Raw genomic sequence first — 18,549 nt, forward strand, 5'->3', positions numbered from 1 at the left:
AATTATGTATATATGTATATATATTAAAAAATCATTCTATACATACTTCTACTTCTCAGTTCTTTCTCCAGGTGCAGATAGTGTCTTTCTTCATATGTCCTTTGTAGTTAATTTGGGTATTTATAATAGCCAAAATGACTTATTTGCCCAAAGTTTTTTTAAAACAATATTGTTGTTGCTGCGTATAACATTTTCTTGGTCCTATTCATTTTGTTCTTCATTTTTTCATGCAAGTCTATCCATGTTTTTCTAAAACCATCAAGTTCATCATTTCTTATAGTACAGTAGCATTCCATCACAATCATACACTATATATCATATACCTTGTTCAGCCATTCCCTAATTGATGGGCATCCCTGCAATTTCCACATAGAATGCTGCTATAAACATTTTAAAAATGTATAGGTTCTTTTCCTTTTTCCCTAATCATTTTTGGAAACAGAAATAGTAGTGGTATTGCTGGGCATAGGCAATTTAACAACTCATTGGGCATAATTACAGATTGCTCTCCAAAATGGTTGGATCAGTTCACAATTCCACCAACAATGAATTAGTGTCACAAAATTTTCACATCCCTTCTAACATTTGTTGCTTTCCCCTTCAATTATTTTAGTCAATCTGATAGGTGTCAAATGATATCTCAAGGTTGTTTCAATTTGCGTTTCTCTAATCAATAATGATTTAGAGCATTTTTTCATATGACTATAAATTATCTTACTACTTCATTGGAAAACTTCCTCTTCATATCCTTTGACCATCTATCAATTGGAGAATGACTCATATTCTTATAAACTTTACAAAGTTCTTTATGTATGTGAAATATGAGACCTTTATCTGAGAAACTGTCTATAAAATTTCCCCCTAGTTTTCTGCTTTCCTTCTGATCTTGGTTACATTTGTTTTATTTGTGATCATCATTTCTTACAGATTGGTAAGATTTCAGTATATCCACGTACTGTGATTTGTTTCACCATTCCCTAATTGGTGCTGTCTACTTTGTTTCTAGTTCTCTGTTATAAATATTTTGGAGCACATAAGGACTTTCTTCTTGTCAGTGACCTCCTTGGTCTCAAAGCTTCATAGTGGAATCTCTGAATCAAGGGGAATGGGCATTTTGGTCAATTTATTTGCATGATTCCAAATTGCAACATACATTTATGAAGGAACAATACCATGTGCAAGTGACTGGATTTTGTGAGTATGTGTATGTGTGTGTGTGTGTAAAAAAATAAAGCAATCTCTGAACTCAAGAAGTTTACCACCTATTTGGTGAAAAAAAACATACATGTATATGTGTGTGTATATATATATATATATGCACATACACACATATATACATATATATACATATTTTTTCATATATTATATATATATATATATGGAGAGAGAGAGAGAGAGAGAGAGAGAGAGAGAGAGAGAGAGAGAACAGAGACAGAAAGAAAGTAAATAAAAGGGGGATGAAGATTAAACACCTAAGATATGGGGTGTCAAGAAAGGTCTTACATGGAAAAGTCACTGGAGCCAAGCTTTGTAGACAAGAAGCACAGGTGATTTACTGTAAAATGTTTTCAGTTTAATTTTAGAGCTATATTTGAACATAGAATGAGGGTTTTGATTTTTGCTAACCAAAGTCAAGTGATAGAGATACTTATGAAATGGCTGAAAAATAATCCTTTTCCGTTTCAATATTAACATTTTCCCTTCATGGCCTATTGCCAAAATAGGCTTAATTACATTGAACTAGGTCACAAGCCCATGGATGCACAGCGAGCTCATTGTTCAATATAAATTTTTAAAGTATACACAGGGAAGCAGGGGCAGAGAGTAGAGTAGGAGTGAAAGACAGTGGTGTGATCTTGCAAGAATAATATCTGCAATTCTAAATGTCAGAACGAGCCAATGATGATGATAAAAACTAAGGACAACAAAAATGTCATTTTCTTCTTGGCCCTAGCTAGAAGGCTGGACAAGAACCAATGGGTGGAAGTGGTAGAAAGGTTAGATATAAGGAAAAATTTCCTAAAAGTCAGAGTCATTCAAAAGTAGAATTGAGTAAGGAGTTTGCTGCTACTGGGGATCTTCAAGGGAAGGCAAGTTGGTGACTTGTCGGGGATATTGCAAAGGGGATAGTTGTTTAGGTCTAGCATGGACGAGATGATCTCTAATATCCCTTCCAACTGTGATTTTGTGATTCAGTAAACGGAGCTTGTAAGTCATTATAATTCTAAATCAAATGCATCGCACAACATCCCAAACATATGTTACATGAATTTTGTTTTTCTTCCAAAAGAGTGAAGATACATCTTTGAAATGACTGACCTGACAACAAAGGTTGATGGCTGGACCAAAGAACGTGTGAAACAATGGGCAACAGAAGAACTAAAGATTGAGGAAAAATTTGGACAAATCCTACTTTCTGAAGAAGTGTCAGGATTAGTATTAAGTGTCTTAGAAGAGAAGGATCTTGTGAACATGGGTATACCGCGTGGCCCAGCTCTGTTGATAATGCGCACTTACAAAACATTGAAGGACATTCCACCAGAAAGTCCAGTTCAGACATCTGGAAAACAAGATAGCTTGAAAATGCCTAGAAAGAAAGACAAAGTGAGAGCAAAACTCAAAGCAGAAAATACGGAAAAGGCAATTTCAATCACCAGCTCTCAAGATATTGCAAATTCTGAATGTATACAGGAATCAAAGCTCGCTACGGAAAATGTATTAGATGATGCAGAAGTAGAACCAAAAAGGTTACCGTGTATGCCATATCCTTTTGACAACTTCCATGACACCTATCGTTATATACAGCATTATACTTTGCAGGTAGAAACAGGACCACTAAATCTCATCGAGCCAGCCCATGAGTACAAGGCATTGACTAATACTGAGTCAGCAACTGAGGAAGACATCAAAATGAAATTCAGCAATGAAGTCTTTAGGTTTGCTTCAGCCTGCATGAATTCCCGCACCAATGGCACTATCCATTTTGGTGTCAAAGACAAACCCCATGGAGAAATCATTGGGCTGAAAATTACCAGTAAGGATGTTTTTATTGACCATTTCAATCTGATGATCAAACGCTATTTTGATTATGGCGAGCAGGCCACTATAGCACGTAAATGTATTAGGGAGCCCAGGTTTGTGGAAGTCTTACTGCAAGACAATACTCTATCTGATAGATTTGTTATTGAAGTCGATGTCATTCCTCAGTATTCCATATGTAAACACACCATTTTCCGCATCAGGATGCAAAACTATAAAGATGAAAGGTGGAAAGAAAGTAACGAACACTCAATTTTTGTGAGAGAGGGAGCCAGCTCTAAAGATATCCTTGCTAATGTCAAGCAAAATGATGCAAATTACAGAAAGTTTTTACTGGATTTGGATTCACTGGCAAATTCCAGAAAATCTGCAGAAGAAGAAAATGGAACAAAAAGGAAGATGAAGGAAAACGAAGGGCCAAAGCTAGTGAAACTGCTCACAGGAAACCGAGACCTGTTGGACAATTCCTACTATGACTGGTACATTCTAGTGGCCAGTAAGTGCCATCCAAATCAAAAAAAGCACCTGGACTTTCTAAAGGAAATCAAGTGGTTTGCTGTATTGGAGTTTGATCCTGAATCTGGGAACAATGGGTTGGTGAAGTCTTACCGAGAGACCCGAGCAGCAAATCTTCACTTTCCACGTCAATACGATGACAAAATTATCCAAAATCCCAGTAAATTGAATCTTTATCAACAACCCAGCTGGATCTTTTGTAATGGTAGAACAGATCTAGGAAGTCGGGAAGACAAACCTTTAGAGTCAAGTTTATGGCAACGAGAAAGAGCTTCAGAAGTCAGAAAACTCATTTCATTTCTTACACATGAAAACATAATGCCAAGAGGAAAGTTTTTGGTGGTGTTTCTGTTACTCTCTCCAGTGGAAGATCCAAGAGATCCCCTCATTGAAACATTCTGTGCTTTCTACCAAGAACTGAAGGGAATGGAAAACATATTATGCATCTGCATCAGTTCACAGATATGCCAGCGATGGAAAACTCTTCTACAAGCCAGACTGACAATGGTCGATGAGCTCTCAGACCGATGTATTTCTACCTTAAGTCTTGAAAAGATAAATGGTACAATTCTTAAATTAAAGTCAAGGATTCATTCTTCACAAAGGTTTTTGCCATCAACTGGTTCATCTACTGTTCTTCTGAAAAAGGAAGAAGACTTCATGAGTGCTCTAGAAATCCTTTGTGAAAATGAATGTGAAGACACAGAATTGGAAGAGGATAAAAATAAGTTCCTTGAATTCATGAAATCTCAAGAGGAGCACTTTTACCGAGGTGGCAAAGTTTCCTGGTGGAACTTCTACTTTTCCTCTAAAAACTATTCAACCTTTATCAAAAGGGACAGGTATAAAAACCTTAAAGAAATGGTTCAAGACTGGGCAGATTCTCCCAAACAAAATTGTGTCAAAACTATCAATCTTTATCACCATCCAGGCTGTGGGGGGACTACGTTGGCTATGCATGTTCTATGGAAACTAAAGAAAAAATTCAGATGTGCTGTGTTGAAAAACAAAGCAACCGAATTTCCAGAAATTGGAGAACAGGTAATCAATTTAATCACATATGGTTCAAATGGTCAGCAAGATTATTTACCTGTACTGCTCCTTGTGGATGATTTTGAGGAACAAGACAATGTCTCTGTGCTACAGAATTATATTCTTGTAGCAGTAGCAGAAAAGGGTATTCAGTATGAAAAACCTCTAGTGATCATTTTAAACTGTATGAGATCCCAGAATCCTCTTAAAAGTGCAAAACATCCAGACAGCATTGCTCTGGAAAATAAACTCTCTGAGGCAGAGCAAAGAGCTTTTGAGGTCAAACTGAAAGAAATTGAAAAGCAATACAAGAACTTTAAAGACTTTTATTCCTTCATGATCATGAAAAGTAATTTTGATGAAAAATACATAGAAAATGTTGTTAGGAACATACTAAAAGGGCTGGAAATACAGAGCAAGGAAGCACAACTCATTTCCTTTCTGGCTTTACTGAACTCTTATGTTACTAATTCCATAATCTCGGTATCCCAGTGTGAGGAATTCTTGGGAATTGCAAACAAGAGGGCTTTCTGGGGAACTGAATGCCTTGAAGACAAGATGGGAACCTATTCTACTATTTTGATTCGAATGGAAGTGGAGGAAAAAGGGAAATACAAAGGTGTAAGGATCATCCATCCTCTGATTGCCAATCATTGTCTAGTAGAATTGAAAACCACGTATCATTTGGCTAAAAGTCGAATCACACTGGGACTGTTACAAGAGAGTTTATTTTATGATGTTGGAATAGGAAGAGATAAGCTTTCCCAAGATGTGGAAACCTTGTTGCTTACCAGGCAACGCAGGGAGCATGGGGATGAGACAGATACTTTGTTTTCTCCACTTATCGAAGCAGTACAGCAGGAAGAAGGTAATGGTGAAGTTGTAATGGTCTTGAAGGAAGGAACGATTCGGTTCCCCCGGAATGCATTCATTTGTCAAGCTTTAGCAAGACATTTCTACCTTAAGGAGAAAAATTTTCTCAAAGCTCTGAAGTGGGCAGAGAAAGCAAAAACACTGGCACCTTACAATTCCTATATCTCAGATACAATTGGTCAAGTCTACAAGAGTAAGATAAAATGGTGGTTGGAAGAAAATGCAAGAAGTAAGAGCATCACCACTCAGGATCTGAGAAGTCTCCTAGAAACTGCTGAAACAGCCTCCAAAGCCTTCAAATTGTCTCAGGAGCAAACTAAAATGAAAGAAAATGTCAGAGAGGATTTGGACAGTCAAAGTTTGAAAAGGAGGTACGATTCATACAATACAGCAGGCTATCAAGGAGAGATTGAAGTGTGTCTTTGCACAATCCAGGTTCTACAGTTTATTTCTTTCTTTGGCAAAGAAGGTCAAGTGCATATGGTACAATTTTTATCTGGAGTGGGTGATATTCCTGGGAATCCAAATGATGAATATCACTTAGTACTTAAGGAGTTCATGCCTTACCTGAGTAACTTGCAATTAGTTTTGAAAGAAGCCTTTGATTTTTTTGATGACTACTTTGTCCTTCTGAAACCCAAGAACAGCATTAAAGAAAAAGAGGAGCTAAAACTTCGGAGAAAGGTGGCTGAATGTTTCAATAAGTATGCAATAGTATTCGGTCCCCTACATTTACAGCAATCTCAGGACAAAAAACCTAAATCAAAACTTGTTTTGTCAACTCAAGTAGAGAACTGTAGGAGAAGTCTGCAGATTTTAAAAGCAGACAAGTTTTCTGGATTATTGGAATATCTTCTCACAAATCCAAGAAGTGCTTCCAACAAAATGGAAGATATCATAAGTCAATATACTTTTCTCCTTGGACAGTTGACCAACAAAATCCACTTGAGAGAAAAACAGAATTTTATTCTGGCCAACATCATTCTCAGTTGTATAAAACCGGCTTCCAAACTGGTGCAACCCCTTCCTAAGCTAAAGAAACAGCTCCGAGAAGTCCTGAAACAAGTAGGTTTAGATCACAAATATGTAGAACCTTACTTCCTTGCCTCCCTGCTGTTCTGGCCAGAAAACCAACAACTTGATTTAGATTCTGGACAAATGGAAAAGTATATTTCATCTCTAAATATGTCCTTCAGGTCACAATACAAGTATATGTGTCACTTCAAACAGCCAATTGCACATTTTTACCTTGGAAAAGGCAGTGGTTTCAACAGGCTTGTGCACAAAGTCAAAATCGAGGAATGTTTTGAAAATGTGTCAGATACGAGTACCCTGTGGCAGAGTGGAGCTGTTTGGGAGGAAAAAAAAGTCCAGGAACTTTTGCTACGATTAAGGGGCCGGGCTGAGGGTGAACTCATCTACGTCGAGTATGGAGGAGATGAAAAAATCAAGATCCCGGTGAGGCCTGTTTTCTTAGGTCGCCTACGGAGTGGCAGAAGTATAGAAAAAGTATCCTTCTACCTGGGATTTTCCATTGGAGGCCCACTTGCATATGGCATAGAGATCATTTAAGAAACCAAACTATTTTCTTCTTGTTTTCTGAGGCTTCTTGTCTCCATGGTATTAGCTTTCAGTCTGAAATCAGAATTTTGTAGAGTTCATTTTCCTCATACTTTACCTTCTTCTTTTTTCTTAATTCCAAAAATTACACAAGACACCATCCAAAAATTATCTTACTCTTCTGCTACCATTAAGACCTTATGAATTCTTTCCAAATGTCTCCAATTTGTAAAATCTGGAGGCCCATTTAAAAAAAGGGAAGCTTTGTTACTCTTAATATCTCCACTTCCTCCCCACCCCCACCAATGTGGTTATATATGAAAGAGCCTTTCCATTTCTTTAGGGTGTACTTCATTGTGCTAGGAAATAAATAAAGAAATTAATAATAAAACAATTCTAGCACTTGATAGATTCTAGACTCCTGGTCCTCCAATTGGCTAAGTCTGTGATCTGTGACAAATCATTGAACCTGCTTGTGCTTTAGATTCCTAAATAGAAAATGGGAGTGATTGCACGGATCGCCAACAACTGGGGAATGGCTGAACAAGTTGTGGTGTGTGGTTGTGATGGAATACTACAGTGATAGAAGAAATGATCAGCTTGACGATCTCAGAATGGCATGGAGAGACTTGCACGAAATGATGAAAAATGAAGTGAGCAGAAGCAAGAGAACATGGTATACAGTAACAGCAATATTGTTCTAAGAACAACTTTGAGTGACTAAGTAATTTTGACTATTATAAATGCCCAAATTAACTATAAAGGACATATGAAGAAAGATGCTATCTGCATCTAGAGAAAGAACTGATTAATAGAAGTATGTATAGAATAATTTTAAATGCATATGTGTAGAATAATTATATATGTGTATATATATGGAAGCATATATATGCATACACATATACATACATGCATACATACATAAATTTTATATATATGTTTTATATATATATGTGTGTGTGTGTGTGTGTGTGTGTCTGATGATAGCCATCTCTAGGGTAGGGGGAAGAGAAAAGAAAAAAAGGGAAAAAAATACATTTATACTCTAACTTTGTTGTACATGGCAAGTTGTACATGGTAAATTTGCAGTTTTGGGTTCAATCAAATGTTTTTTTGGACTGTGCTATGGAAATGCTTGCTTTGTTCCACAAATTAAAAATAAAAAAATTTTCTAAATGGGGGTAATAATTACCTTACTACCCAACAGGGTCATTGCAGGGTAAAATGTTTGTCATCTGTATGCAAGGAGTCCTATTCACAGAGAGATGAAAGCACGAGGCTTGGACAGTCTAGAGGGCTAGCCTTCCCTTGTAACTCCCGAGTAACATCATTATGACAGAACATCAAGTCCGTGTGGTTGGATGAAAGGCTTAGAAGTTGAGCTTTCCAAGCATACGCCCCCCGCGTTCAATTCAAGTTAACCCTGTCAAAGAACACTTGATTAAAAGTGAATTAGAGTCCATGACATCTCAGTGAAACCATGGCATGAGGACACATCCAGGGACAGGAGGACCCAGACCAGAGATGATTTCTCAGAATATCTGAGGACCAGACTTATTTTTTTAAAGAGTCAAAATATTTAAAGGAGTTATTTAGATTCTTACTCCAAGAGCAAAGGATGGTGGAAGGGCATTCCGGATGGAAGAAATTTCCAACTCTCTCCAATCCAAACCTAGGTACAGGAATCTCACAAAGCTTACTTGGCCATCTAGCTATGGAATCTAAACCCCTTTCCATTCCCCCCACCCCCTACACCAATCCCCAGGGCAAACTAGAGAACTGGAGACTTGAAAGCAAAATATGTTTCTTCAAGGTTATTTTCCTTTCAAGCCGACAGTAAATAGACACACCCAAACAAGCTACTTTCCAAATCAGTTACAAGGGGAGGAAGTGGTTTAATTTCAAAGGCAAAAAGCTTTACTTTAGTGAGCAACTATCGCCATCTTCTGGTGATTATGTAAAATGCAGTTTTCATGCCCCTACCCTTCCACCTTCCTCGGTTTGTTTTTGCTTTTTCAGGGATTCACTTTGAGTTATACAATTCATTGATTTCTTTTAAACACACACACACACACACACACACACACACACACACACACACACACACTCCAAACCACCCTTAATGGCACTTAAAGTTTCTACTTATGATATTTTTCATCTTGTTGACACTTGCCTGCCTCCAGTCCCCTGACTTTTGGCTGTCTGCTGGGGTATACAATACTCTTCCTCCTCACTTCTGCCTCCTAATTTCCTTCAAGATTCCCCTCAAATACCACCTTCTGCCAAAGACCTTTTTGAGGACCACCCCATCCTTTGCCTTTGAGATTACCTCCCTTTTACATTGTACATCTTGCATGTACACAATTCTTTGTATTTTTGCAAGTTGTCCCCTCCATTAAGAATGTGAGTTCTTGAGGACAGGAACCATATTTTTGCCTTTTTGTGTGTGTCTGGAGAGTTTATCATAGTTCTGGCATACAGTTAGTGCTTAATAAATGCTTTTTGACTGACTAAGAGTACCTGACCTCAAGGAGTTTACATTCTGTTAGGAGAGACATTATGTCCATATATGAGTACGTGCAAAATAAGTTTAAAAAAATAGATAAATAGAAAGTAAGTTGGAGAAGGGTTGGATGCTCACATTTGGGAGACCAGGAAAGGCCTTCTGGACATGAACTAATTTAATAATGTTTTACTATTTATAATTTGGGGGAGTCATTCACCTGCTTAAGGTGGTATTTAATAGCCTTTTAAAAAATCCTCTATTATTAATGAGACTTTATGAATTGTTTCCAGATATTGGAACCAGAGGTAAATTTAAGGTCCGCTATTTGTGTGACGTCAATTAAATCAGGATCTCTCTGGACCCAAGCTTTTCCATTTGTAAAACAAGAGGGTTGGACTAAGGTCCCTTTCAGCTTTAAATCTGATCCAATCATCACAAAAGACTTGGATACTTAAGATTCTAGATGGTTATCACAGAAAATGGAAGCTTTGTCACAATCTCTGTTTCCATTTTTTTCCCCTAGTATTCTTTGAGCTATGGTTGGTTGGGGCACTTTTCATTTCCGTGGAGAGTAAGTACCTCACCATGCTTTGACATGATCCAAGAAATGGAGAAAAAGACGCCCACCACTTCCTGGCTCTGTCACTAACTTCCTATGTGATTTCTGACAAGTTACTTAGCCTGATCATGCTTCTGCTGCCTCATTTGTAAAATGAATGTAATAGTTGAATCATAGGATCACTGAATTCACGGCCATTTAAGGGACCTTAGATGTCACCTAGTTCAATCTTTTCATTACACAGATGAGGAAACTGAGGTCCAGAGAGTTCAATTAACTTATTGCCGGTAACTAATGTCCAGAGCCCAGCACAGTGTGTGACACATATGAGGTGCTTAAAAAATGCTTGTTGACTGATTCTCTCCACATTTCCACCAGCTACACTACTTCTGGATTTCTTTGCAATTCCTTGTTATGCCAGTGAGCTAAGTACTGTTCCCTCTTCCTTTCCTACAACCTATACCCTCACTTATTAGCTTATTTTTGTATGTTATCTTCTCCCATTAGTTTGTAAGCTCCTTGAGGACAAAGACTGTCCTTTTTTAAAAAAAAAAAACAACCTTGTATTTGTATCTCCAGGACTTAGCACAATCTCTGGCACATAGTAGGCACTTAATATTGACTGACTGATTGTCAGAGACTCTTACATGTCAAAGGGGACCAGGTACACTTTGGAAATATTTCTCACTTCCCTGGTTCATTGTCCTCACCCAGAGTCTTGGAATTTAACCATCTGATACCACCGAGGGTGTTGTTAGTGACTACCCTTGTATATACATGATTTCCAACTCTCAGCCTAAAGGTCTCTGGTTCACAGCAGATGGCCAGGTCATTGCTTTCCAACATCATTCCCCATTAGAATTCCTCCACAATCCTAGGCAGTGTTGTTCTGCTTATAATGTCAATTGGTGTCAATTGGTGTCAATTCTCCTATAGCTCTCTGTTGGTGGGATCCTAGGCAAAGTCCAATGTTATAGGTATGGGGGATATTCCAAGCTCCATGTTTGGCCAAAGTCACCTGATTTCCCTGAATTCAGATCCTGCAATACAAGGCCACACAAGGGGCCTTGTACCATCTTTTACTAGAAGCTTTTCCCAATACTTCTTAATTCTAGTGCCTGTTAGTCATATATATGTGTATATGTATATGTATGTATACACACATACATACACATGCACATGTACACACATACACATGCGAGGGCATGTGTGTGTGTATTGTATGTGTGTGTATGTATATATATGTATATATATATAAAACTTACATAACTTGCTTTGCATGTATTTCTTTATATGTTGTCTCGCCCATTAGATTGTAAGCTCCGTGAGGGCAAGGGCTATCTTTTGCCACTTTTTTGTATCCTTAATGCTTAGCACAGTGCCTGGAACATAGTAACCACTTAATAAATATTGATTGATTGATTGATTGATTGATTGAATTTCTCCCTTGTCCCATACTTCTGCCACACATGCTCAACATTCAGAACACAACTTGCCTCTCAAACCTCCAAGCAGGTCTAAATCCCCAATATAAGAATGAGTCAATTGATTCCAGAGACTAATATCCCAGTGCCTGGGCAGCATGAATCACACTTGTGCCAGCACTTTTCATAGCTCCAAAGGCCCCATTTTCCTCCCCCACCTCCATTCAATTATTCTTTTGGGTCCAACCTCTCTGAGGTTAAATGGATAGGGTCATTTGAAATACTTGGTTATAGAGAGAGGTGGAGAGAAGGAAAAGTAAGAGAGATGCAGAAAAAAGACCACTTATATAAGGATTCATGGATTAGATTCCTGGGGACCTATGAATTTCCTCTAGAGAACCAGAGTCCCAGAGATGGCAGTGGGCAGAGTCATCAGCAGATCAGCGAGGAGTTCTTAAACAAACAGCAACGCAGTAGCTGTGACAGAATGGCAGAGTTTGTAAATAAAAGGAGAGATTCCCAGACCCAGAAGAAGAGCTGCTGGACCAAGCAAGCGCTGGCACTGAGAAGTAGCAAGGGGCAGTGAGCATCCTGATGTGGGTGGAGAGGTGACCCTCCAGGGGGTATGATGAATGTGGAGGATGCTAGAGATCCCTGGTTGGGGGTGGACTCACCAGAGAGAAGGACAGTTGTCTTGCCCATTTAAGAGCTCAGATATGAATCTTTCTTCTTTCTTTTTTTTTTTGTTAGTTAACCAGTCAACAAATATTTATAACTGCTTACTGAGTACTAAACATTCTACTAAGTGCTGAAAGTTGTTGTTTGTCCTTCATTCTTTAGGAGAACCATGACATCAGGAAGGTGAAGCCATAACTTGCAAGTGAATTGGACTTAAGTGAGGGAAGGTTTTGCAAAGTCACCAGCCTCACTTCCTCAGCTGGGAGCTATGTGGGTCCAGTGGCAAGACATAGATCAGGAAGATGAGATGGTCCCAGATGAAGTGGGAGACATTGGCCTTAACCCATTCAGTGATTAAAGCTAGGTAAGAGATGAGGTAAAGAATGGCCTCTTTTACCTAGTCCAAAAAAAAAAAAAGCTAGAAGGGGAAGACCCTCAGGGTTTCTGGCCAAAACAAAAACAGTTGCTATTTACTTTCACTCTGAGCTGTGGAAACCCAAAGAGAAAAGGAGAGGAGAGGAGAAATGAAGAAAGAAAGGACATGGGGAGGGAGGGAGTAGAAGAGAGGAGGGGAAAGGAAAGGGGGGAGAGAGGGGGAAGAAAGGGGAGAGATGTAGAGACAGAAACAGAGAGATAGAGACAGAAAGGAAGAGAGACAGAGACAAAGGGGGAAGAGAAAGACAGACAGCAAGGAGGGAGAAAAAGAGAATGACAAGAAAGGGAAAGGAGCTGTCAATTAGACAAGAAAGTGAGAACATTCCAAAAGGGGTTGTACTTGAATTCTGTGCACTTTGAGAAACGAAACTGAAACATTTCTGCAAAACTCCAGGAAGTGTTCCATCCCTTTTAAGACATACGTCTTTATCTTAAAGTCCAGTCTTTAATTGTGTTTAAGCAGAGGACAATTTTATTTTTTTTTTTAAGAACTGGAAAACATGACCTCTCTTTCTTTAAGAGCCCGGGAGAGTAGCTACCACAATCATTCTGAGCTCTCCGTAATTGAACAAAATGACTGTTTTTGGTTTTGTGTTTTGGGATTTTTTTAAAAGTTTGTGAGACACAAAGTGCCAGGAAATCGGGGTAAGTCCATTCCTTCTTTTGACTGTTGTTATTGGGAGAAAGTCTTACTGATTTTCCTGGAAAATCAAATCTATGTTTGTGTGTGTTTATGAAACCATGCACCCCCTCCTCATAACCTGTAAAAACTCATCTTGTAAACCTGAGTCATTTTGTAATCCTATTTTTAACTCTGAAAAAAGTTCTGTGTTATTAGCCGATCTCAGAGATTAGCCTGGGAGAACGATCTCAAGGGTCCCCACTCCTGTGAACATGGAAGTCGGAGGGATCCTGCCTTTCTCTTCCTGATGCCGAGGGCAGAGCTACTCGGAAGGCTGGTGGAGCGGGCTGCAATGGGAGAGGTGAAGGAGGCCGACCGCGGGCAGAGAAAGGCTGGCCTTCTCGGGAGCCCATCGGGGGAGCTCTGGGGCTGGACGAGCTACCACGCCTCTGCCGGCCGGGGTCCTGGAGAGTGGGGGCGGCAGCAGCTGGACTGGCAGAGCTGCGGCCTTTAGTGGGAAGAAAACTCAAAGGCCTCGCATTGGGCCAAGAGCCTCTCACTCCCGCCCTTGTTGTGGAATACACTAGCCTTGGGGCAGGGGGAGCAGCTATGTCACGCCTGGGTGTCTGTCCCTGCGCTAAACCTTCATCTTTCTCAGGCTCTTCATTAGGAATTTGAGAGTATTTCTCTCCTGTTTCTGTCTCCTTGAGTCAGGGTCAGGGGGTTTAGGTAAAAGACACCCGAAAGGATAAGGGATGCGACGAATGTGCTCACGGCCACAGGTCGGGGAGGTGAGCAGTAGAATAGGGGTGGGCTGCCTGTCGGGAAGCTGAAGAGTAAGAGGCCAGCGCTGACCAGACCTCTAAAGCGGACCTCATTCCAGCCCTGCCCGATAGAGGTCTGGTCTTCAGATATAGACATTATTTCCTTTGTCTAGTCCAGGATCTGATGTTCTTTTGTGGAAATTCATTTTCATGTTGAACCTAGTCTTGCTCAGAATTTTCAGTCTTAGATCCAAGATAGTTCTGAAGGACTTATGATTTAAAAAAATGCTATCTGCCTTCAGAAAAAGAACTGATGGTATCTGAATGCAAATTGACACATATACTTTTTTTTGCTTTATTATTCTTGGTGTTTTTGGTCTGCATTTTCTTTCGTGACATGCCTAATAAGGAAGTATTATGCATAATTGCCCATGTTTAATGTCTATCAAATTGCTTACCTTCCCAAGGAGGGGGAAGGGAGGGAGGAATTTGAAATTCAAAATGTAAAAAAAAGTGTTAAAATATTTTGTTTACATGTAACTGAGAAAAAATAAAATAAAAATGAAATGTAAAAGAAAAAAAGCCTCTCATCTTAGAGAATTGGAATAGGAGTCAGGGGACCTAGGTTCTAACCCTGGTTAGAACTTCTAGTAACTTTTTTGTGTGACCTTAGGCAATCATTCAACTTCTAAGTCTATTTTGTCACCTATAAAATGAACACAAGATCAGTCACCTAATTAGGGTGGTTGTGAAGATCAAATGGATGTAAAGATGCTTTTAAACCATAAAGCACTGTGTACATACTTATTTTCCAAGCAGAAGTTTTCCTAAAAACTCTTCCTAGCCTGGTCAGCCAGGGATTCTGCAAATAGGGGCTGTAAGTCTGATCTGAAGAAGCCCAGAATTAGCCACTCCCTTCTGAGCCTAGTTTTCCAATGGCTCTGAGCTATGAGACTCAGGGCCTGGGTGCTAATTTCCACAGCTTGTCCAACTTCTAGCCCCTTTTGATTTCTTCAGTTCTTTGTGATGATAGAAAATAGCTCATCACAGTCTTCTCATAGCTATTATTCTTATGACCAAGGTAGTTTTGTTATTGTGTCATTTTCCAGTCATGAATGACTCTTTGTGACTCCATTTGGAGTTTTCTTGACAAAGATACTGGAGTGGTTTGCATTTCCTTCTCCAGATCATTTTACAGTTGAGGAAACTGAGGCAGGGAGGTTGAACTCAGGTCCTCCTGACTCCAGACATGGTACTCTATCATCCTCTATGCCACCTAGCTACCCCAGACAGAAGGCCAAGAAAGGAATAATCAAGGTTGAGAAGGCCACAGGGATAATTGATTAGCGAGGGCAAGGAGGCCCCAAGTGCTAAGGGAAATTCCAGCTGCGGCAGTAACAAAGGCATGGTTTTGAAGTCCGGAAGCCAGGAACAGCAGCAAGAGGAGCTTTGATCTAGCTAACAAAGACATTGTTATAAGATTGGCTCTGGTGTTCTTGGGACCTGGTCTTGGGGTAGGCTGCAGCTTATAGAATCTATGCATGGAAACCATTGTTATAAGATTAGGCCTGATGGTCTTGAGGCCACCATGATAGTCTCTGCTAAAGGGAAGCTGTAAGCTTATAGAACATACTAGTGGGAAAATAGCGACAATAATATTTGTCAAAGGTTAGTACAGCTGTGTCCCCCCAAATAATATTTTGTCTACTGACAGCTTATTTTATGTCCCCAATAACAAATACTCCCAAATAATATTTGACCCGGACCTCTGATGTACATATCCCCTAGCTCCATGGAGGTCACCCTAAGAACCATATTCCTAGAAGGGCACCTTGGAGTATGCCTTTCATGCTGAATGGACCCATGACCCTGTGCTCCCCAACACAGTGCTGCCCTTATTGAGTTATACTCTGTTAGCGAATTGTATGTCTGGTACCCTTTTCCTCTCCTTCTCCCTCTTTCTTACTGCATGCAATTAGCTTTGTATTGAACTGATTCCCATTGTTTGAGATTATTCTCAGCACTCAAACTTATTAAGAGGCTATTTCCCCCTAGGGTTCTGGCTGGCCCACAGGCCTCTCCTTAGGCATAAACTGGGTACCCTGGCAAGGACTTAACCTCTTTACAGCTGCACCTACACTAGAAGAATGTGGTATTGGGAGCCCAGGTGTAGAAAGCAAGGATCAATAGAGGAATCAATAGAGGATAGACTCCATTATGTCAGAGGACTGTCACAAAACAGACATATACCTCTGAAATAACTGTGATCCCATTTGGGGTTTTCTTGGAAAAGAATGGTTTGCAATTTCCTTCTCCAGCTTATTTTACAGATGAGGAAACTGAGGCAGAGATTAAGTGATTTGCTCAGGGCCACACAGCTAGTAAGTGTCTGAAGCCAGATTTAAACTCACAAAGATGAGACTTTCTGATTCCAAGCCTGGCTCTCTATTCACTGCGCCACCTAGCAGCTTACATTGTCAATAACAGAGTTTATATCCAACTTTGGAGAATCAATCAGCTTAGCTTAAACCCCCAGACTGGCTGCAGGGCAATGACTTTTTTTTTTTTAGCTATAGAAAGTCTGGAAGATCATCTTCTAAGTCTCAGAGGGTTGGGGTCTTTGTTAGTGTCTTTTCCTAAATTGTGCCTCCACTCATAATCCATCAATCCACAAACATTTATCAAGTGTCTCTAATGTGCCAGGCACCCTGTTAGGCACTGGGCATCTAGACAAGACAATCCTTTCCTTATAGGAGCTTACATTCTAGTGGGGAAAATAGAAGATGTTCACTGATAAGTAAATCTATAAGACATAGAAAACAAATTCCAAGCAATTTTGGAGAAACACTAGCAAGTGGAGAAATCAGGAACAATCTCTTGAGAAAGGCCGAGTGTTGAAGAGACAGAGGTGAAGGAGGAGAAGATTGTATGCATACGGGAACAACCTAGTTAATATGTCTGAGAACGAGAGTTTTGATGGAAGAGAGAGAGAGAGAGAGAGAGAGAGAGAGAGAGAGAGAGAGAGAGAGAGAGAGAGAGAGAGAGAGGCAAAGGCCATTTAGGGCTATGAGGTCCTCTGGGGGAAGACAGACCTAGACAGAGTGATTTAGTTGGGGAGCTTGGGACTGGGAGTAGGTGACCCAAGGACATTGGGGTATATGAAGGAATGGGGAAAAGGAAGAAGATGGAAGAGCCAGAGGGGTACAGAGAGTTGAGAGAGCACCTAAAATTAATTATGTCTTATTTTGTGATTTTGAATAGAGTCCTAGTAGGATCATCTGTCAGCAGACTACTGAACATTATCTTGGGCTGCCCTGAGCACATTGCCACTGGATATTGACTGCTAGCAGGCTTTGTAAATGTGAGGTGAGTAGAAACACTGATGATTGTGTATAAAATATGCATACATAAATCAATGAGGCACAAAGCTATGCAACTAGGTATTTGTAATTTGTCAATTCATTTACAGATTCTTTCTCTCTCTCTCTCTCTCTCTCTCTCTCTCTCTCTCTGTCTTCTCTGTCACATGCTCTCTCTCTCTCTGTCTCTCCCTCCCTCTCTCAGTCTCTCTCTCTCTCTCTCTCTCTCTCTCTCTCTCTCTCTCTCTCTCTCTCTCCCCCCATCCCAAAAACTATGCAAATTCCTTGAAAGTAGCAGATTTTTTTTCATTTTGGGAGTATCTTCTTGAAGCATTTAGTTAAGTGTTTTGCACACAGTAGGTGGTCAACAATTCATCTAAAATTGTCTTGTAATAAAAATAAAATTATCTTTTAAAATGGTGGTAGCTTGGCATAGTCAATAGAGTGCTCAGCTCAAAGTCAGGAAGACCTAGGTTCAAATCTAGTCTCTGACACTTTCTAGCTATGAGACCTGGTCAAATCTTTTAACCTCCATATGTCTTGGACAACTTCCTAAGACTTACGAAAATATATATATAATTTGATAACTGTATTTAAATATAATTGGTTTTCTTTGTCATGTTGTATATTTTATTTTATACATCAAAAATATTATTCTGAGAAGGGACCCATAGGCTTCATCAGCTTGCCAAAAGGTTTAAAGGCCAATAAAAGGTTAAGGGCCCTCATTAAAGAGTAAAGCTCCTTTAAGAGTTTTATTTGTGACAATGTGCCATGATATCTGCTCTCAGCTAGCCTTAAGGGAAGAGAGTGTCTTCTCTTTCATTAGAAAAAGCTTTAAGTATTTGGGTAAGATTTGATTTGAGCTTACAAACTCATTAAGTCCTTGACAGAATGGTCTATTTTTAAAATTCATTTTTATTATTATATTTAATTTGTAATTACCTATGCTATAGTTACACAATTCTTTTTTAGTTTTAGCTGTTATTATATAGGAATAGTAAGAATAAGGGATAACCAGATGTCACTGAAAATCCCAAACTAGAATCATTTCATTCTATTTTTACACATATTGTAAATATTTGAAAGTATAACAAAATAATGACCTGCAAATCATGAGGTGAGGTTAGGAGGCAGGGGTGGAAGAAAACAATGTATTTTGCAATATAGTTGAAAAGAGCA

General features: G+C 39.4%; 1 protein-coding gene across 5 annotated transcripts in view; it reads left to right on the forward strand.

Annotated features, from left to right (window-relative positions):
* Positions 1–18,549, forward strand: part of SAMD9L (sterile alpha motif domain containing 9 like) — a 48,299-nt gene that overhangs the window by 18,053 nt on the left and 11,697 nt on the right. For 2 of the 5 annotated variants that reach the window (XM_078151772.1, XM_078151771.1), the window contains exons 2-3: positions 2,291–12,551; positions 17,270–17,374. In XM_078151772.1, the coding sequence (XP_078007898.1) occupies positions 2,311–7,032 (4,722 nt within the window). In that variant the 5' untranslated portion in view covers positions 2,291–2,310 and the 3' untranslated portion in view covers positions 7,033–12,551; positions 17,270–17,374. Of the gene's footprint in view, positions 1–2,290; positions 12,552–12,803; positions 13,268–17,269; positions 17,375–18,549 lie in introns of those variants that run through there. The other 3 variants (XM_020987406.2, XM_020987405.2, XM_078151770.1) reach the window with 3 other exon arrangements.

Source organism: Phascolarctos cinereus, unplaced genomic scaffold (genome assembly GCF_003287225.1).
Source record: "Phascolarctos cinereus isolate Bilbo 61053 unplaced genomic scaffold, phaCin_HiC Scaffold_1;HRSCAF=81, whole genome shotgun sequence".
Classification (NCBI taxonomy): domain Eukaryota; kingdom Metazoa; phylum Chordata; class Mammalia; order Diprotodontia; family Phascolarctidae; genus Phascolarctos; species Phascolarctos cinereus.